At 41.9% G+C, this 22904-nt stretch overlaps 1 protein-coding gene across 7 annotated transcripts in view; it reads left to right on the top strand.

The window, feature by feature from the left end:
* Positions 1-22904, top strand: part of REEP3 (receptor accessory protein 3) — a 190634-nt gene that overhangs the window by 50007 nt on the left and 117723 nt on the right. For 4 of the 7 annotated variants that reach the window (XM_069753633.1, XM_069753632.1, XM_069753636.1 and 1 more), the window contains exon 2: positions 11706-11778. In XM_069753633.1, the coding sequence (XP_069609734.1) occupies positions 11706-11778 (73 nt within the window). Of the gene's footprint in view, positions 1-4711; positions 4925-4984; positions 5216-11705; positions 11779-22904 lie in introns of those variants that run through there. The other 3 variants (XM_069753637.1, XM_069753634.1, XR_011318523.1) reach the window with 3 other exon arrangements.

Genomic DNA, 22904 nt, shown 5'->3' on the forward strand with positions numbered 1-22904 from the left:
TTTTCAGCTTTTTTCACCCATTGAAAGTAATGGTTGGTGAAAAAACAACTGAGAGAATTGTCATTTCTGCACCAAATCTGCAAGGTTATCAATCACTTTGCTCGTACTAGGAAATACTTCAGTTTTTGTGTCAAATCTGCACTTAAAAAACTCAGCAAAAACGCAACGTGTGCACACAGCGTAAGCCAACAATCTCCAGCTAATAATTGAGTTATTTTAAAAAAGACCTGTCATTTACCATAAATATATAATCTGTATAAAATATCATCTTATTACCACACCCACTTGGCTAAGAAGGCTAGTTATAAATACAATGACCATATTTTTGTAATGGAGAGGGTTAGAACCAAAAGCAAAATGATGCAGCAACATTTACACCAGGTAAAATTATATTTTATTAAAAATAATGCCTATTTAACTTTGGGGTAAAATACCTAAAATGTGAGTCTTGCTCTGAGTGCATAGAATGTATTACTGTCCTGTCATTCTGCATATTGGTCACACTTTCCATTAATATTCCACAGCAGGAAACCTTCTTTCTTGGCTGACCCACATCTAGCATGACTTACCGTAATTATTGTGGCTTACCATTAGACTGTATCTTGTTGGTGTCTTTGGCTCCTAACCATTAGCAATAGTAACATAATACTGTTACGGCTTGGTTATCACAACAAGTGATTGTTTGTCCATGTTTACAATGAAGAGCTAACATAGAAAAAACTCAGAAAAAATACATACCATGAGATACGGCCTTCCCAAAACCCTGTCTGATGACAAATGCACACTAAGCAGGATGCAGCAGGCCTCCACTGATAAAGGCTAGGGGCGGCACAGGTGCAAACTACTTGATAAAAACAGCCACCCCAACCAAACATTGCAGGGGTTGGCTGCCTAGCAGAAAAAATGCACATTGATATGACTCACATAGGACGCCAGTCACACTGATAAGTGTGATGCACAGTGTCTGTATGCAACCTATTGATGACGCCCCTTGTATTAACAGGCGGGCTGCCCAGCACTAAAAAAATGCAGCACACAGTGACAGACGCCCCAGAAAAACCTAGCCAACATAAAGAGGCCTGGCCACATTCTGCAAAAAAGGATATGATAAAGTGCAAAAAAATGCATGCATATGATAAATGCATACACTATATGGGGTATTGGTTTAATATTTTGGCCAAAATAAAGTAAGCCCGCAACCCAACGCCAAGGGTCCCCATAATATTGCGGGTCCTACCACTAATATCAAAAACAGCTAACATAGAAAAAACTCAGAAAAAATACATACCATGAGATACGGCCTTCCCAAAACCCTGTCTGATGACAAATGCACACTAAGCAGGATGAGTTTTTTCTATGTTAGCAGTTTTTGATATTAGTGGTAGGACCCGCAATATTATGGGGACCCTTGGCGTTGGGTTGCGGGCTTACTTTATTTTGGCCAAAATATTAAACCAATACCCCAAATAGTGTATGCATTTATCATATGCATGCATTTTTTTGCACTTTATCATATCCTTTTTTGCAGGATGTGGCCAGGCCTCTTTATGTTGGCTAGGTTTTTCTGGGGCGTCTGTCACTGTGTGCTGCATTTTTTTAGTGCTGGGCAGCCCGCCTGTTAATACAAGGGGCGTCATCAATAGGTTGCATACAGACACTGTGCACCACACTTATCAGTGTGACTGGCGTCCTATGTGAGTCATATCAATGTGCATTTTTTCTGCTAAGCAGCCAATCCCTGCAATGTTTGGTTGGGGTGGCTGTTTTTATCAAGTAGTTTGCACCTGTGCCGCCCCTAGCCTTTATCAGTGGAGGCCTGCTGCATCCTGCTTAGTGTGCATTTGTCATCAGACAGGGTTTTGGGAAGGCCGTATCTCATGGTATGTATTTTTTCCATGTTTACAATGAAACATGGAAGTTTTGTGTCTTAACATGGGATTATCATTATTCCTAGAGGTGTCTTGTATGTGATCTGTTTATACAAGTTCACATTTTTATGTTAAAGGAGACCACCATACAACATCTCTTTCCTCCTACACCTCCTAAAGTCTTCTGTCGAGTTTATTTAGAATGTGACCGGTGCATGAGACTGTCCAGGATTCATGCATTTGCACCTCCCAGCATGCCCCCGATGTTTATACACCCAATATCCTTTTTATAGGGACCAGGTTTTTGGCTGCTGCCCTATTTGCGAGCAGCATAGAATAGGTACAGAGACCCTGATTCTAGCAGGGTGTCACTGTGCTGTAGCTTCAATAAAACACTGTCTTGTCGGGTGCAGCTCTGCTAGTCTTCTCAATGATGAGATTCTGCTGTGTAGTTCTGGATTTTTTTTATGAGCTGCCGGTATCCTATCCACCATAGTTGATTTGACATCTTTCTGCAGATATAGATAGAAAATTGACAATCCGTTAAAAATAGCTTTTTATTGAGAAGACTAGCAGAGATGCAGCAGATAAATTTATCAAAAAGCCCATTAAGTGTCTCAGTTGTTGGAGTCAGGGTCTCAGTCCCTATTTTATGTTGTCCTCAGATTGTGAATCATAAGCCTGGTGTCCACATGATTGTAAATGATCCCCTTGAACATGACCTTGATATAAAATCATAAAACCACTTGCTTCTTTAAACTCCCCATTGCTGGAGTGATTAAAGTATTAACAAATACAGTTTATTTCAAGACATTATGGCCCTTATTTATCATTCTCAAATTTTGTTGTGTTGCACAAAAATGTTGCAATTTGTATTGTTTTCATGCCAATTTCGGGCAGCTTCGTCAAAATGGGTGGTGAAGGGGAGAATCCAGAATAGAGAATGGTTATGTCTGCCTGCTAACTTCTTCATAATTTTTTTTTATGCCAGAAAGGTTTCTCTAGTCTCTAACTGGAATAACATTTCTGGCTAGGTGATTGTCACCATGACTGCCAGTGTTAATCAGGCATTTAGATCTTTTGGTCGTTTTTAATATATATATATATATTTTTTTTTTATAGTGTGCACTATGGTGGCCTCTTGTCTATAGACTTGGTAACAATGTTACACAGCTTTGGTTTCAGCCTCCCATTGATTGTCTGGAAATTGCTTTCTGTATTGTATAATGATGGTGTTAACTGTTCTGGAAATCTTGATATGATTATCATTTTCTATGAATTTATATAGTTTTCAAGTCTTGTAGATCTTCTGTAGCTGATAAGGATTGTGATACAATGCCACCTTTTTATGAGCTGTCTGAGATATGAAAGAAATCGGGTATTCCGAGCACATTGACTAAGCTGTGAAGATAAATGACGAGCAAAGTAATGACTGCCGGTGAGAAATGTGTGCTGGTGGCGCTGCATGCATGCATAATGGCTTGTAATATGTGCTGTTTAGCATATTTCCCTTTACTGGATTACTAATGCCACTTACACATGCAGGTTTCCTTCAATTAATTTCTGCTTTGTCCTAGAAAGCATATCTCTGTGCAAATTTGGAGTCTGATAATTAAAAGTATTTAATAATTGCTATATTGTAAGGGGTAGGAGGTCCAGAACTAAACCCCCTCCCACCATCTATAAACCTAGCTGCTTACCCAGTCTATCAATACTTGAGTTTTGTAGTGTGAACTCTTGCAGATAACATGGGAAATGGAAAAAAAATGCATCAACTAGAGTGTGACATGGGTCGGTGTGCCCCAATTCTAGTGAATCCTCTGTGGACCATTGCAGCATTATTGTGAAAACCTGCATTTTGTAATTTATAAAAATTATCTGCAAGTGCACTGGGTGGCGGATTTTGTGCACTTGCAGTCCATAGCTCTTGTTTTCCTCACTCAGTACTTGAATGACTGGAGATAAAGGCTCTGATGTGTGTTTGACTTTACTTCATCCCTGTTCCGACATTCAGCTCACGCATTGTTCTCAGCCTAATAACGCTGACGGGTTTTTGAGTTCTTATGTTAGTTTTGAAGCAGATCTTAGGCTACTATCACACTAGCGTCGGGCTCGGCCGAGGTTACCGACGCTAGAGTTGTTTGCGCCACACAACGGGTGCAGCGGATGCAGATTTTCATCGCATCCGCTGCCCCATTGTGAGGTGCGGGGAGGTGGGGGAGGAGTTCCGGCCGCGCATGCGCGGTCGGAAAAAGCAATCCGTCGGCAGCAAAAAAACGTTACATGTAGCTTTTTTGCTCCCGGCGGTCTGCCACAACACGGCGCAACCGTCGCACGACGGTTGCGACGTGTGGCAAAGCGTCGCAATGCATCGCTAATGTTAATCTATGGGGCAAAAACGCATCCTGCAAACAACTTTGCGGGATGCGTTTTTTGCCATAAACGACGCATTGCGACGTCTGGCAAAAAACGCCAGTGTGAAAGTAGCCTTATCTGTACGTTTTAGGGTATGTCCTGTCCATCTCTTGGTGCAGGTTTTGCAACTGAAATATGGATAGTAAAATGCGCCCTTATTCCCGCCACCTGAAACCATAATTTTTTTTTTATTAAAATTCCAGCTATTGATATAATATTTTGAATTTTTTTTAGAAGACTCCATTTCTTCTCTCTTCTGCACCCATTTCCAGTATTTTGGGCCTTGCAGTTCTGAATCAGAAGGTTTAAAATGTGATTATTACATATCTTATTTGATACTTTTTTAGACTGATTGTTACATTATTGTTGTAAATACTTTTATTGTTTGCTTGTATTTTTTCCCCTTTCCCCATCCCCCACGTAGATAAAACCTTGACAAACAGAAAGCCTGGAGTCTGGCCAACTGTGGGCTCCGCGCCGCTTCCTAAGGCCGTGAATTACAATCTGTTGCTGTGCCGTTCTTCGGGTTGCCAAAGCAACAGCAGAAGAGTGAATTAAAGGCTGGGTGGACCGCCTCATCTAAACCGCTGGAGAGGAAAAGAAAATCAGATTGCAAAGGCATAAAAGCAAACGTGATATCGGTGCGGCGAGTCTAAATTAGGAAGCCGGGTGTGATTACAAACGGCGCACACGTTTTGATGGGGATAATTATGTGTTTTTGAGTTTTTTGTTTTGAAATTGAATTTGCTTGGAATGGTTCCCGATCTGGAACAATAGCCTTTGTTTTGGCACGTAACGTTCAGCGCTGCGGCTTACCATCACCTTGGCTGAACTCCGTTATTTCCATGCAGACCTGGAAATGAAGGTTGTATCATTTGTAAAGAATTCTAGCCATTTTCTTTCGGTCCCAGCAACAGATAAAAATCACCAATGTAAGTCTATAAGTTTGTGAAAATCACTGACCTCACGGATAACATCCATGTGTTTAAAATTTTAAAGGGGTTATCCGCGTTTGGCACGAAAGTCTGCAGTCACTCTACTTGACTGCAGACTTTTGGGTCTTCACAGTGTGTGCTGTCAGGATTCTCCGGTGCTGGGCAGTCATGTGACCACACATATGCATACTTTCAGCCACATACTGACTAAACGTGCAAGGCTTTGCTCAACTGTTTTATATCGAAAAAGGCTGCACACGTCTAGTCAGAATGTGTCGGGGTGTCAACATGTCACATACTCGCGGTCACATGAACACGCACTCCGGGCACTAGAGAAACCGGTCTGTGTGCAAAAGTGAATAGTCACGTAAAGTGACTACAGACTTTCGTATCAAACTTGGGCAACGTCTTTGATACTGTAATGTCTAGAAAAAGCCTTGCGATTTAGCTTTTTATTGGCACCCGAGAAAATCATTGATTTGTAAAAAATACACACTCACAAAAAACACTGATGAAATCGGTTCGTTTTCATGATGGAGATTGACAAATCTGTCCAGAAAAGGAAAAATCAATGGCTCATCTCTTGCGTGAATAAAAAAAAAAAAGTCAAAACCAAAAACAGAAAAAATGAGAATGCATCATACCCCTTATCGTTTTTTTTTTTGTTTTTTTTTTTATTTTATTGCTGGAGTGGTGGTTAAAATCCAAGTCCCCCATATGATGCTTGCCTTCTGACGGTTTGGTTTATTTTTGCCAGAAGGGGTCTTGTCTCCTGCAGTTTGACCTGCCTCCTCTCGTTTTTGCTCTGAAAACCGGTAAAGACGCCAGAGGGGGAGTATATGACTGGGTCCACCGCTCCAGCATTGAGAAAAAAAAAAAAAAAACAAAGCGCTGGGTGGTGCTTTAAGAAAAATAGCCAATATTGTTATTAGGGACTGGAACTAAAGCAAGCATTTGCTCCCGATCTCTGGATCATATTGGGGCGATAGATGGGTAGAATAAAAGGTTTGGAATATGAGAACCCGACACAGACCATTGTGTCTTGTAGCTAGGCCGGGTCTTCTGAATGCTTGGGTAATTGTGACACTGGTTTTGATCTGCTTGCTGTTTTGTTTTGCTGGTGTGAGCAGTTTTGTAGGAAGAGGGAACATAAAAGAAAGGCCGCGTGATAAACCATTTGTGATTTAATTGCGCTGTAATGTTGATGTTTATGGGATCTTTTAAAATGATGCTTTAAATACAAGCGACAGTGCTGGTGTATGGGGGTTTTTGTTGCTTGGAGCATTAATATTCTATGGCTGTGATTTGCAATAAAAAGGTAGACCAAATGTACGGTATATAAAATCCGGATCAGACTGGTCTGTATTAATGGAGATGTGACTGGGAAGCTGATGGGATACTTGACTGCTAAAATCAACTGCTGATCTGATGACTGAATATTACAGGTACCCTGTTGTATCCATCTGATGAACCATGGAGACGTCGTGCTGGTGAAACCTCCCTATATATGAGAGCTGATGGAGAATGCTACACCTACAGATTTGGATGGAAGCTAGAGATTGTCCATTATTAGATAACTTCTAATTATTATTATTTTTTTAAATGACTGCTCACTACTTTAGCATTGATTAGCTGTACTTGGTGTTGGCTGCGCAGGTTACCGGCCTGAAATGCTTGGTTTTGGAGCTGGCTGGGTACTGCACAACAGTAGGAGACAGATGTATAGTACCCTGCCGCTGCTACTATCCGAAGACGGCCAGATCTGCAAGTGAGCATTTCCAGTTACCGGCCGACAACATGCAGAACAGCTGATTGGTTGGAGTTATGACACCCAATAACCGCCAATCAGACATTGATTACCTGTCTTAAGGATAGGTCATCAATGCTAAAGTAGTGGACAACTTCTTTCAGTGCCCCAAATTATAATAAAAAAAAATACCAAAATAAAACCCCAGAACATATAGTTTGCCTGTCGGACGTTGCTGTGCCTGTAACTTCGGCACTGTGATTCTGGGCAGTCACATGACCACTGCAGCCAATCAACAGCTACCGATAGTCTGCAGCCTTCACTATTATATACAGAATGCATGAGTCTCTTTACCTCTATTTGGGGCACATTCCATGAACCTAATGTTTTTTTTTAGTGATTTAACGCATACGCCATTGGTCTAATATTCTTTCTTAACATTTTTTCGAGTGTGGCTTCGAGACCCAACAGGTCACGCTCTTAGTCGGCATAACTTGTCTTCTGTTCATCAAACTTGGCAAATACTTCTTCCATCTTGTTTCTTCAGAATGAAGAGACCCCCAGCTACATAAACTTCTAAGTCTAGTGATATGCCATTATATCTTGAAATTGGAATACCCCTTTAAATGTTCAGTTATTGATTGGTCATGTTTATAAAGAGTAAATTTTGATTTGCATATATAATCAGATGATTATAGCCATCCAGTTTATTTTTTCGCCTTATGAGGACGCTATACATAAAGCCTACCGTCTGACTAGCAGCCATCAATATTGTATTATTAAAAAGGTATTAAAGCTGTCATCAGAATAGAAGTTGTTCGTGTTTTGTTGCAGGTTATTAGCATATAGAACTGTCATAATTATATGTAAGCCCCCGGTAGTTTGTAAAAATGACATTACAGAAGCAAATTCCCTGCGCTTTTCTTTAAGAACACACTGTCAAGGTTTTTTAAGGTTAGGCTGCAGTGGAAGAATGCTACATTAATTGCTGTGCGCAGCCGGGAAACAGAAAGCCGGGCATTTTACTGGCAGACATGGCCAAGCAAGACTAGCCATAAATCTCACAGTGCGGAACGTAATAAATTAGATTCAGCTGAAACCCGCTTCCAGATTATATTAAAAAAAATCAAGTTTCTTTGTTCCAGTTGGTTTATAAAATCCGTGACTTTTATTGTCTGCAAGCAATTTTTTTTCTTTTTTTTTTTTACATTTGCTTGTTTCATCTACAGCTTGGAATGTGGGGAAATGTGATGTAGGCAGCGAATAAAAAAGAAAGTTACTGATTTCAGATTACAACCATTTCCTTCCTTCCTTCCTGGTCTGGCCCGTTAGTAAGTGGCTCAGTATGAGCGGCTGCGTTCCTGTTCTCCCTTCATTATCAGACGACAGTAGTTAGACCTCTGTGAACAATGGAGGAAACGGCACATGTGTTGTGACATTGTTCAGTGTTTCTATTAAGTATTTTTAAAAAATATACCATGTGCCAATTTTGTCACCCAAAAGTGGAATTTCAGGGGTGCCAAATAACTAGCCAGCTTTGTATATCTAGAGGATATGGAGATGCAGCAGATATGTTTGTGTAATATGCCCATGGAAAATCTGCAGAAGAATCCAGCAACGAGCAAGTAGCAAGATTTTGCTAAATCTCAGCCATAGAGTGGGGTTGTTTGGCATAAAAACTGACTGCAGGGCTTTAAAGGGAGTTGTTCATCACAAAATAAATATTCCAATGGATCACAGGTGGTCGGTGCACCCCTGGTGTGGCCAAACCGTTCACCTTCTCACTTACTTATTTTGTATTTATCACAGAGTTGTTTGGCGCACTGAACACGTGTGGTTTGAACAGTGATTTTGTGCTGACAGGTTCCCTTTTAAGGCCACATTAACGCATCCGTGATTCCCCACCCGAACTCAACAGCCTTGGGGCTCGTGCATGTGACTGTATTTTTCGGTCAGAGTGTGAGCCGACAAAAAAAAAAAGAACAGCACGCTCTTGGACCAATGTTATTCTATGGGGCTGTGCACATGTCCGGCATTTTTTATTTTCTTTTCTCGGACAGAGGTGGTCCGAGTAAAAAAAATCGACACGTATGGGAGTTTCATCTGATTCAGATCACATTCCACCATTGAAGTCAATAAGTCCATGGAAAACTGGACTGCACTCAGATGTCACAGAAAGGAGGAGATGGAGAATTCTATTTTTTGGCGTCTTCACATCTGAGAGAATCGGGTCACACAAGGCTTGCCCTCTAATCAGTTTCATCAGATTGTGATTGGCATAATCGGCCTGATTCTCTCGGATGGGAGGAAACACAGCCGTGTGCACCAAACCTTATAGGCATGAGTGAGGCTGACCGGTTCGGGTCAGGACCAGTTTGTGCTCAAACCTCAACATCTGAGCTTTATTTGCACTGTGTTAATTTCTGTTGCAAATTGAGCAAATACTTGTTGTGAATTTCCCCCAATGACTTAAATGAGGAAGTTGAAATCTGCAATCTTATTGTTGATTTTTGCAGATTATACTCCCTTTGTTAATCTATTAATCTCCTGGTTCTTCTGAGGCAACACTTCGCTGGTCTCTGTATTTTGGCATGCATGGATGACTTTTTATCACTTTTCTACTGTAGCGGTCACTTGTCCACATGTCCTGTGAACAGATATCGGTGAGGGACTGGTGAAGTTTTGCCATGGGAACTTCAGGAGCTTTATAATATCACCATAGGAAGTCTGTTACGTTTGAACTTGCACGGTTTCATTTGCACAGACATGGATGGCCCTCGATGCCCACAACAACCAGACAAGTTGGATTTCTTTGAACAATATGGAAAATGAAAGCTGAATTCCAGTTGCTATGAGCAACAAGAACATCTGAAGTATGTTTACATCAGTCTCTACATACCTCATGTATGGAAGCTGTGGTCTTGTTGTCCATAGCAACCAACCTGAATCCATGTGGTGGAAAATGAAGTCTATCCTCTGGTTACTATTATTATTATTATTATTTATTATTATAGCGCCATTTATTCCATGGCGCTTTACATGTGAGGAGGGGTATACATAATAAAACGGTACAATAATCTTGAACAATACAAGTCACAACTGGTACAGGAGGAGAGAGGACCCTGCCCGCGAGGGCTCACAATCTACAAGGGATGGGTGAGAATACAGTAGGTGAGGATAGAGCTGGTCATGCAGCGGTTTGGTCGATCGGTGGTTACTGCAGGTTGTAGGCTTGTCAGAAGAGGTGGGTCTTCAGGTTCTTTTTGAAGGTTTCGATGGTAGGCGAGAGTCTGATGTGTTGTGGTAGAGAATTCCAGAGTAGGGGGGATGCACGAGAGAAATCTTGTATGCGATTGTCGGAAGAGGAGATAATAGGGGAGTAGAGAAGGAGATCTTGTGAGGATCGGAGGTTGCGTGCAGGAGAGTACCGGGAGACGAGGTCACAGATGTATGGAGGAGACAGGTTGTGGATGGCTTTGTATGTCATGGTTAGGCTTTTGTACTGGAGTCTCTGGGTGATGGGGAGCCAGTGCAGGGATTGACAGAGGGGAGAGGCCGGGGAATAGCGGGGGGACAGGTGGATTAGTCGGGCAGCAGAGTTTAGAATAGATTGGAGGGGTGCAAGAGTGTTAGAGGGGAGGCCACAGAGCAGGAGGTTACAGTAGTCAAGGCGGGAGATGATGAGGGCATGGACTAGGGTCTTTGCAGATTCTTGGTTTAGGAATGTGCGGATCCGTGAAATATTTTTGAGTTGGAGGCGGCAGGAAGTGGAAAGGGTTTGGATATGTGGTTTAAAGGAGAGATCAGTGTCAAGGATTACCCCAAGACAGCGGGCTTGTGGGACTGGGGAGAGTGGGCAGCCGTTTACTGTAATGCATAGGTTCGTTGGGGAGGTCGTGTGAGATGGGGGGAAAGATGATCCTATGCTGCCTATGCCCATACTATGGGCCTCAGTGACACTTTCTCTCTGATTAAACTGAATGTGAAGACACAATACAGATCAACTGAGTCAGCGCCGAACTTCCAGGACCAAATATAAGCATAAAATAGATGGAGATTTGTCAGAACTGGATCACAAGGAAAGGGGAGAATTCATCAGGTTTCTGCTTCCATTTATGAAAGGACCTCTGAAATATGGAAGCTGGTTGACATGGGCAGCGGCTCCACTTTTCCGGTGCTCTAGTTTTGATGAATGAACTTTTTTGCTTTATCAGCGTTATATCTGAAATTAGACCCCACTCTAATCCCATATTCATCACTTTCCTGCTAATTGACACCACGTGATGTATTGGGGGCTTTTCTCATGTTCCTGCTGCAGCCACAGTGATCTCAATAGCCTTGAAATCATTAGTGCTGATCACCGGATAATAGGCCTCTGTTTATGGTGGTCTATATTCCGTCCATAAATGCAGATTACTCCATCGCCCCATTAACCTGCATGTTCTCTAATAGCGTTAAGTGAATTTGTTCGGAATCGGTCACCGAGTGTGAATTTGCCATATTCGTGCATATTGATACCCTATTCGTGCTGAATTTGTTTGATGATCAGTTCCAAACATATTTGGTCATTTCTACTCCCAGTGACTACAATGACGTTTATTCGCCAACGATCGTAATCAGAACCGTATTTTTGAAAAATTTGCTCAACTCTATCGTAACTTGTCGGAAAGTATAATTGACATATCCTGATGTATGCCCTTTGCTTGTCCCATTGTAACCCCTGTCCTCCTTCCTCTGCAGGCTGGTGTTTGGGATCCTGTACCCAGCATACAATTCATACAAAGCTGTGAAGACGAAGAATGTGAAAGAATATGTAAGTAGCGCTTTATTAAATTCCCAATTTCTAAGGCTTGCTGTGCTCAGCTACATTTTCATATCTATGCTGCATCGGTTCTTGGGATTCTTGCCACATTGCAGATGTTTTCACTTTAAAGGGAGGTGATAGTCTGCAGTTCTGTTGTTCTGCAGAACCTGCGCTCCTGCCCGTTTGCTGGCTTGTAGCTTTAGTTATTATGTCTGCGTTTTTCAGACACAATGGGTTGGATCTATAACAGAAAAAAACAAACTTATGTATTAGAGCTGTACAATGGGAATAGAGAAACTCGTAACCCTTATAAATCCTGGCCTAAAGTACAGCAGTGTACAAACTCCAGTGATTTATTTTTCTTTTTTTTACTTTGAGAAAGCATTAGCAATAATCAATTAGGGCTTTATTGTACTATGCATTATGCAGCTGTCAGACAGTGACTGTGACTTTCTTTCCGTGACTGTGCATAGGGGCGCTGACTGTCGGGAGAAGGGAATGTCCATTTTTGGACTGCTGATCGCAATGTTCTACCAGTGATAAGCCACCGGTGGCTTTCTCATAGAGGACACAGGAGAACTTTGCCGAATGAACTCTCTTGTGTATGGTAGAGTCTGATGAGATAACGAGCAGCCAAACTGTTGGCCGAAGCATTGTTCGGCCAACTATAATCTTGTGTATTTGGCAAGCTAAAAGCTTGTTTCAGCTACCTATCTCCCCAGAGAATTTAAAAGGATCGGCCATTTGAAATTTCAATATCATATGTCTGGGGAAAGTCATGAGGCCTCCATAAACCTTAATGGTCAGCTAATCCAACCAAAATCGTAAGGTTTGGCTGACGTTCATCTAATGTGCATGAGGTCCTTTAGACTGACCTTTTTTATATAAAATGTTTCTTGGCAGATCCTACAAACTTTAAAAGAGTCAACATTTGGCTTAACAATGGTTTGGCCCAATAAGGATCTATTGTGTCTGTGATGGTGGGGGTAACTAGTGCTAGAATCATTCTGTAGCCTCTTTCCCTTCTCTTAGTAGAAATCGGTATTCATGCTGGGAGGATACCTGTATGTAGTTTTCTTGTTGGCCGTTTAGTAGGACTTTCAAATGCCAAGTTTGAAAATTCTGTCCAGAAGTTACAAGAGACGGTCTTTACTGCGGATGGTCAGGATTTGCAAAATGTACGTAATGAAAGCTCCGAATTTGTCATAGGTTTGCAGTGTCTAGGAGCAGATTTTTCTCAGGAATGAGTTGATAATTTTTAATATATATATATATATATATTATTATTTTTTTTTTTTTTTTTTTTTTTAGAGTAGTGTGTGTTTGAAAAATAAAGAAAAGAGAAAATTAACAATATAGCAAAAAATAGGTGCATAAATGGAGACATATAGAGACTTCTATACAGATTTGGGTGCGTAGGTCCAGGCAGAAAGTTCAACTAGTGAACATGGTCTGGTATCCCAATGCCTGTTATGTTATTTGAAAGCATCGGAGGGCAGAGGCCAGACCGCTCACATCTCATTCTTCTGGGCCACCTACATTGGTATGGGAACGCCAAGCAGCTGATACTAAGGCAGCTGTGTGCGAGGCTATCTTTAAATCCACAGAATTGGCAACATTTAGCTTTTATCATTCATAGATTGAAGTGAACAGCTTGAGCCATGAGCACGGTTATTAGCACTACGTTCTTAATTGTTGGTAGTTTTAAAACTTATGGCTTCTTAGATTTTATTTGCTATTATATTCTAAAAACAATATTTAAGGGAAACTACTTCTGATCCATGCTGCCTGAACCAGTGTCCGCTCGATTGGGACACCGGTTCCATTGTTCCATTCAATTATGTTTTACTTTAAAACACTGAAATTATATAATGACATAAATTTAGATGTTGGGTGGGGTCTGTGCAGCTTGGTGACTAGTTCCAGATGCCGTTCCCGGTGGCTACTCTCTCCTTCCTCCCTTTCAGTGAATGATCTCTTCCATTCTGTGTGTATAGGGAGAGATCTGTCATTTGAACTATTCCTCTTGAGCCAGATTGTCCTCTACCGGCTTCTAATTGTATGTTTTCACTGATACTCTGCAGCATTTCAGAAAAAATACTAAATCCAGGATTGGTTCAGGCAGCATGAATCTGGTGTCGCTTTCCATTTCAGAGGGTTTACAGTTAGTCATAATATTAATTAACATTCAAGACGCCATAAGTTTGGAAGGTAATAAAATTAAGAAAGTGGTGCTAATATGGTTCGGGCAGCATGTTTCGGCTTACTATGAATCATTTTTGTATTGTATTTTAGATGCAATGTCACCTTTGGCATATTAGATGCATACTTCACAATTGCCTATTGATTTAGTGGGAAAAAAAATATTCTAACGTATCGGGTATTCTAGAATATGCATGTCCACGTAGTATATTGCCCAGCCACGTAGTATATTGCCCAGCCACGTAGTATATTGCCCAGCCACGTAGTATATTGCCCAGCCACGTAGTATATTGCCCAGCCACGTAGTATATTGCACAGCGAAGTAGTATACAGCACAGAGGCACGTAGTATATTGCCCAGCCAGGTTTGTCACAGGTGAAAAAATAAAAAATAAACATATAGTCACCTTTCCAAGGGAGCCCTTGTAGTCCACGGCAGGTTCCAGTCCCAGGGTTGGTATTAGTGCAGGACCTGTGGTCACATGACCGTGATGTCATGGCAGGTCCTTCTTGCACAGGCGCACAGGGCCTGTGATGACGTCGCGGTCACATAACCGTGACGTCATGGCAGGTCCTCCTGCCACCGGAACCTGCAACGGAAGATGGCGGCCGGCGCGAGCTGCAAAGGAGGGTGAGTATAGCAGGTTTTTTTTTTATTATTATTATTATTATTATTATTTTTAACAATACATTTTTTACTATTGATGCCGCATAGGCAGCGTCAATAGTAAAAAGTTAGGGACACACAGGGTTAATGGCGGTAACTGAGTGCATTACCCACGGCATAACGCGGTCCGTTACCGCCGGCATTAACCCTGTGTTAGCGGTGACCGGAGGGGAGTATGCGGGCGACAGGCACTGACTGCGGGGAGTAAGGAGCGGCCATTTTCTTCCGGACTGTGCCCGTCGCTGATTGGTCGCGGCAGCCATGACAGGCAGCTGGCGAGACCAATCAGCGAATGAATAATCGTGACACAGAAGGACTATATATATATATATATATAATATCTCATACATACATACATACATACATACATACATACATACATACATACTGCTCAGTACTGCTTAGGAAGTGACTGACTGGTGCAGGCTATGCTAGGACGCTAAATGTTAAGGCTTCTACTGGGCATAATGATTGTATCATGACCCAAAGTTCTGATACGTTACAGTAATATTTGGATAACCGGTGTATGATGATTTAAATGTGATCACATACATTGTGAGACTCCCAGGGTAGTTAAAGATGTGAAGGGTTAAGCCTTATACAGTTTAACATGGAGACTTCCTGACTTATGATTATTCCAAATAAATGAGCATAAGGAATTCCCAAGGATAAGGAAGCCAGATGGTCTTGCTCTCACATGTGAATCTTGTTGCAGCAATAACATGCATACAAGAAGAAAGGTTCTTGCCAGTAATAATTGAGCAAAACTCCCTTTCGGGCCTCAGAGTCATAATTTTAGATCAAAATTGCTTCCCATATCCCAACATTTCTCTGTGTTTTTGGCAGAACATTTGTTGGGTCTAAAGAAAAACTGCTGCAGGATTCACAAGACTTATAAACACGAGGTTGGCGAGTTTAGTTGTTTATCGCAATTGTAGGAGGAAATGTTTGTGGCTTTTGTGTTTATTATCTTGCACCAGTTCACCCTGTTATGTCTTATTTTGTGTTTGGACAGTAGAATTGCCTTTGTTCCGATTTAGCTTTTTTTATTTTCTGCTTTTTCGTTTAAGACGTTTCAAATATTGGTTTGAATTATGTAATTTTTATGCAAAACCAAGGTCTTGAAGAAAAGATTCAGGAGGTCATCACTCTCAACTTTTGTATTCATGTAGTGCATTCAGTTGTGTAATTTTTTTTTTTATAGAAATTTTTATGCCATCCAGTACGGTTTCTTTACAGAGATTGCAGTTTTTTAGTGATTCTTACAGCCAAGGTTTTCTGAGAATAGGTTTGTAAGTTGGCTTTCCTCCAGAAGTAAGAAACCTATCTGTTGGCCTAGAGGGTAGCTTGCATGTCCGACGCATTAAAGGATTATTCCCCAAAACAAAGTTTTCCCCCGTCCATAGGATAGTCTAGAACTTCTGATCGCTTGGGGTCTGACCGCTGGGTCCCTGTCAATCTTAAGAATAAAGGCCCCTTCACATTAAGCGACGCTGCAGCGATACCGACAACGATCCGGATCGCTGCAGCGTCGCTGTTTGGTCGCTGGAGAGCTGTCACACAGACCGCTCTCCAGCGACCAACGATGCAGGTAACCAGGGTAAACATCGGGCAACTAAGCGCAGGGCCGCGCTTAGTAACCCGATGTTTACCCTGGTTACCATCCTAAAAGTAAAAAAAAAAACAAACGCTAGATACTTACCTACAGCCGTCTGTCCTCCAGCGCTGCGCTCTGCTTCTCTGCACTCCTCCTGTACTGGCTGTGAGCCGGAAAGCAGAGCGGTGACGTCACCGCTCTGCTTTCCGGCTCACAGCCAGTACAGGAGGAGAGCAGAGCACAGCGCTGGAGGACAGACGGCTGTAGGTAAGTATCTAGTGTTTGTTTTTTTTTACTTTTAGGATGGTAACCAGGGTAAACATCGGGTTACTAAGCGCGGCCCTGCGCTTAGTTACCCGATGTTTACCCTGGTTACCAGTGAAGACATCGCTGGATCGGTGTCACACACGCCGATCCAGCGATGTCAGCAGGAGTCCAGCGACGAAATAAAGTTCTGGACTTTATTCAGCGACCAACGATCTCCCAGCAGGGGCCTGATCGTTGGTCGCTGTCACACATAACGATTTCATTAACGATATCGTTGCTACGTCACAAATAGCAACGATATCGTTAACAATATCGTTATGTGTGAAGGTACCTTAAGTCTCTGAACAACCTAAAGATAGCTATTGCCAGATTGTTATACATGGCTAGGAAGGTAATAGCTCGAAACTGGATTAGGGAAGAACCGCCGTCAAGAGGAGAGTTCCTCCAGTATGTGAAGCAGGGCCTGACACTGGAAAAGGAGTTTTATAAAAAAAAGAGGGAAAAACGAAATGTTCAATAAAATGTGGTCTCCGTGGATTGCTATGGGATAGGGGTATTATAGAGGGAGAGTTAATTAAGGTTCCTAATTAATGGTAATGTTAAATGTGGCTTATATTATTGGCCGAGGGATTAGATAGTATATTTGTCTAATGATGGAAGTGCTAAGCAAGGTGAGCTGCTTTGTTGGGTGGGGTTGGGGGGGTGGTGGGATTGAGGGGGAATGTTTGAAGGGGGGGAAAAAAGCTTTGCATTGAAAATAAGAATGTAACATGTCATTTATTTTGTTATTCTTAATAAAAATTTATTTGAATCAAAAAAAAAAAAAAAAAAAAGTCTCTGGAAAACTAAGAATGGAGCGAGGTTAATGCTTGGCCTTCACACCATTCATTGTCTATTGGACAATGAAGAGACCAAGTATTGGCACCTCCACTACATTTAATTGCAGAGTCACATCTCTGGGGTTATAGGACCCTGTTCTCGGGACTGCTGGATGTCCCCATGGTCTGGAACCCAGTGATAATTCAGAAGTCAAGTTGGCCTCTATCCTATGGATAGGTAATAACGCTTTGTTTTTGCAATAGCATTTTAAAAGGCCATGAGACATGACTTGGAATTATCGACAAGTCAGCATCTACTCCAAATCTACTCCAAGTTCTTTTTGGACAGAAGAATCCTTTTGGAGACATGTCTGGCTGTGTAAAATCCCTACTTAAATTTCTAAGTATTTTAAGCGGTCACACATTGATATACACTACCGTTCAAAAGTTTAGGGTCACCCAGACAATTTTGTGTTTTCCATGAAAACTCACACTTTTATTAATGAAATGAGTTGCCAAATGAATTTAAAATCTAGTCCAGACTTTGACAAGGTTCAAAAAAAGATTTTTATTTGAAATAATTTTCTCCTTCAAACTTTGCTTTCGTCAAAGAATGCTCCATTTGCAGCAATTGCAACATTGCAGACCTTTGGCATTCTAGCAGTTAATTTGCTGAGATAATCTGGAGAAATTTCACCCCGTGCTTCCAGAAGCCCCTCCCACAAGTTGGTTTGACTTGAGGGGCACTTTTTGCGTACCATACGGTCAAGCTGCTCCCACAACAGCTCAATGGAGTTGAGATCTGGTGCCTGCGCTGGCCACTCCATTACAGATAGAATACTAGCTGCCTACTTCTTCCCTAAATAGTTCTTGCATAATTTGGAGGTGTGCTTTGGGTCATTGTCCTGTTGTAGGATGAAATTGGCTCCAAACAATCGCTGTCCACAAGGTATGGCATAGCATTGCAAAATGGAGTGATAGCCTTCCTTATTTAGAATCCCTTTTACCTTGTACAAATCTCCCACTTTACCAGCACCAAAGCAACCCCAGACCATCACATTACCTCCACCATGCTTGACAAATGGCGTCAGACACTCTTCCAGCATCTTTTCAGTTGTTCTGCGTCTCACACATGTTCTTCTGTGTGATCCAAACACCTCAAACTTGGATTTGTCTGTCCATAACACTTTTTTCCTATCTTCCTCTGTCCAATGTCTGTATTCTTTTGCCCATATTAATATTTTCCTTTTATTAGCCAGTCTCTGATATGGCTTTGTATTTGCCACTCTGCCCTGAAAGCCAGCATCCCAGAGTCACCTCTTCATTGTAGAAATTGGCACTGGCGTTTTGCGTGTACTATTTAACCCCTTCAAGACCCAGCCTATTTTGACCTTAAAGACCTTGCCGTTTTTTGCAATTCTGACCAGTGTCCCTTTATGAGGTAATAACTCAGGAACGCTTCAACGGATCCTAGCGGTTCTGAGATTGTTTTTTCGTGACATATTGGGCTTCATGTTAGTGGTAAATTTAGGTCAATAAATTCTGCATTTATTTGTGATAAAAACGGAAATTTGGCGAAAATTTTGAAAATTTCGCAATTTTCACATTTTGAATTTTTATTCTGTTAAACCAGAGAGATATGTGACACAAAATAGTTAATAAATAACATTTCCCACATGTTTACTTTACATCAGCACAATTTTGGAAACAAAATTTTTTTTTGTTAGGAAGTTATAAGGGTTAAAATTTGACCAGCGATTTGTCATTTTTACAACGAAATTTACAAAACCATTTTTTTTTAGGGACCACCTCACATTTGAAGTCAGTTTGAGGGGTCTATATGGCTGAAAATACCCAAAAGTGACACCATTCTAAAAACTGCACCCCTCAAGGTACTCAAAACCACATTCAAGAAGTTTATTAACCCTTCAGGTGCTTCACAGCAGCAGAAGCAACATGGAAGGAAAAAATGAACATTTAACTTTTTAGTCACAAAAATTATCTTTTAGCAACAATTTTTTTATTTTCCCAATGGTAAAAGGAGAAACTGAACCACGAAAGTTGTTGTCCAATTTGTCCTGAGTACGCTGATACCTCATATGTGGGGGTAAACCACTGTTTGGGCGCACGGCAGGGCTTGGAAGGGAAGGAGCGCCATTTCACTTTTTGAATCAAAAATTGGCTCCACTCTTTAGCGGACACCATGTCACGTTTGGAGAGCCCCCGTGTGCCTAAAAATTGGAGCTCCCCCACAAGTGACCCCATTTTGGAAACTAGACGCCCCAAGGAACTTATCTAGATGCATAGTGAGCACTTTGAACCCCCAGGTGCTTCACAAATTAATCCGTAAAAATGAAAAAGTACTTTTTTTTCACAAAAAAATTCTTTTAGCCTCAATTTTTTCATTTTCACATGGGCAACAGGATAAAATGGATCCTAAAATGTGTTGGGCAATTTCTCCTGAGTACGCCAATACCTCACATGTGGGAGTAAACCACTGTTTGGGCACATGGTAAGGCTCGGAAGGGAAGGAGCGCCATTTGACTTTTTTGAATGAAAAATTATTTCCATCGTTAGCGGACACCATGTCGCGTTTGGAGAGCTCCTGTGTGCCTAAACATTGGCGCTCCCCCACAAGTGACCCCATTTTGGAAACTAGACCCCCCAAGGAACTTATTTAGATGCCTAGTGAGCACTTTAAACCCTCAGGTGCTTCACAAATTGATCTGTAAAAATGAAAAAGTACTTTTTTTTCACAAAAAAATTCTTTTCGCCTCAATTTTTTCATTTTCACATGGGCAGTAGGGTAAAATGGATCATAAAATTTGTTGGGCAATTTCTCCCGAGTACGTCGATACCTCATATGTGGGGGTAAACCACTGTTTGGGCACTCGGCAGGGCTCGGAAGGGAAGGCGCGCCATTTGACTTTTTGAATGGAAAATTGGCTCCACTCTTTAGCGGACACCATGTCACGTTTGGAGAGCCCCCGTGTGCCTAAAAATTGGAGCTCCCCCACAAGTGACCCCATTTTGGAAACTAGACGCCCCAAGGAACTTATCTAGATGCATAGTGAGCACTTTGAACCCCCAGGTGCTTCACAAATTAATCCGTAAAAATGAAAAAGTACTTTTTTTTCACAAAAAAATTCTTTTAGCCTCAATTTTTTCATTTTCACATGGGCAACAGGATAAAATGGATCCTAAAATGTGTTGGGCAATTTCTCCTGAGTACGCCAATACCTCACATGTGGGAGTAAACCACTGTTTGGGCACATGGTAAGGCTCGGAAGGGAAGGAGCGCCATTTGACTTTTTTGAATGAAAAATTATTTCCATCGTTAGCGGACACCATGTCGCGTTTGGAGAGCTCCTGTGTGCCTAAACATTGGCGCTCCCCCACAAGTGACCCCATTTTGGAAACTAGACCCCCCAAGGAACTTATTTAGATGCCTAGTGAGCACTTTAAACCCTCAGGTGCTTCACAAATTGATCTGTAAAAATGAAAAAGTACTTTTTTTTCACAAAAAAATTCTTTTCGCCTCAATTTTTTCATTTTCACATGGGCAGTAGGGTAAAATGGATCATAAAATTTGTTGGGCAATTTCTCCCGAGTACGTCGATACCTCATATGTGGGGGTAAACCACTGTTTGGGCACTCGGCAGGGCTCGGAAGGGAAGGCGCGCCATTTGACTTTTTGAATGGAAAATTAGCTCCAATTGTTAGCGGACACCATGTCGCGTTTGGAGAGCCCCTGTGTGCCTAAACATTGGAGCTCCCCCACAAGTGACCCCATTTTGGAAACTAGACCCCCCAAGGAACTAATCTAGATGCATATTGAGCACTTTAAACCCCCAGGTGCTTCACAGAAGTTTATAACGCAGAGCCATGAAAATAAAAAATAATTTTTCTTTCCTCAAAAATGATTTTTTAGCCTGGAATTTCCTATTTTGCCAAGGATAATAGGAGAAATTGGACCCCAAATATTGTTGTCCTGTTTGTCCTGAGTACGCAGATACCCAATATGTGGGGGTAAACCACTGTTTGGGCGCACGGCAGGGCTCGGAAGGGATGGCACGCCATTTGGCTTTTTAAATGGAAAATTAGCTCCAATCATTAGCGGACACCATGTCACGTTTGGAGAGCCCCTGTGTGCCTAAACATTGGAGATCCCCCAGAAATGACACCATTTTGGAAACTAGACCCCCAAAGGAACTAATCTAGATGTGTGGTGAGGACTTTGAACCCCCAAGTGCTTCACAGAAGTTTATAACGCAGAGCCATGAAAATAAAAAAAAAAAATTATTTTCTCAAAAATGATCTTTTAGCCTGCAATTTTTTATTTTCCCAAGGGTAACAGGAGAAATTTGACCCCAAAAGTTGTTGTCCAGTTTCTCCTGAGTACACTGATACCCCATATGTGGGGGTAAATCACTGTTTGGGCACATGCCGGGGCTCGGAAGTGAAGTAGTGACGTTTTGAAATGCAGACTTTGATGGAATGCTCTGTGGGTGTCACGTTGCGTTTGCAGAGCCCCTGATGTGGCTTAACAGTAGAAACCCCCCACAAGTGACCCCATTTTGGAAACTAGACCCCCAAAGGAACTTATCTAGATGTGTGGTGAGCACTTTGAACCCCCAAGTGCTTCATAGAAGTTTACAACGCAGAGCCGTGAAAATAAAAAATCATTTTTCTTTCCTCAAAAATTATGTTTTAGCAAGCATTTTTTTTTTATTCACAAGGGTAACAGGAGAAATTGGACCCCAGTAATTGTTGCGCAGTTTGTCCTGAGTATGCTGGTACCCCATATGTGGGGGTAAACCACTGTTTGGGCACACGTCAGGGCTCGGAAGTGAGGGAGCACCATTTGACTTTTTGAATACGAGATTGGCTGGAATCAATGGTGGCGCCATGTTGCGTTTGGAGACCCCTGATGTGCCTAAACAGTGGTAACCCCTCAATTCTACCTCCAACACTAACCCAACACACCCCTAACCCTAATCCCAACTGTAGCCATAACCCTAAACACAACCCTAACCGCAACACACCCCTAACCACAACCCTAACCCCAACACACCCCTAACCATAACCACAACCCTAATTCCAACCCTAACCCTAAGGCTATGTGCCCACGTTGCGGATTCGTGTGAGATATTTTCGCACCATTTTTGAAAAATCTGCGGGTAAAAGGCACTGCGTTTTACCTGCGGATTTTCCGCGGATTTCCAGTGTTTTTTGTGCGGATTTCACCTGCGGATTCCTATTGAGGAACAGGTGTAAAACGCTGCGGAATCCGCACAAAGAATTGACATGCTGCGGAAAATACAACGCAGCGTTTCCGCGTGGTATTTTCTGCACCATGGGCACAGCGGATTTGGTTTCCATATGTTTACATGGTACTGTAAACCTGATGGAACACTGCTGCGAATCCGCAGCCAAATCCGCACCGTGTGCACATAGCCTAATTCTAAAGGTATGTGCACACGCTGCGGAAAACGCTGCGAATCCGCAGCAGTTTCCCATGAGTTTACAGTTCAATGTAAACCTACGGGAAACAAAAATCGCTGTGCCCATGCTGCGGAAAAACT

The sequence above is a fragment of the Ranitomeya imitator genome, chromosome 2 (assembly GCF_032444005.1).
Source record: "Ranitomeya imitator isolate aRanImi1 chromosome 2, aRanImi1.pri, whole genome shotgun sequence".
Classification (NCBI taxonomy): Eukaryota; Metazoa; Chordata; class Amphibia; order Anura; family Dendrobatidae; genus Ranitomeya; species Ranitomeya imitator.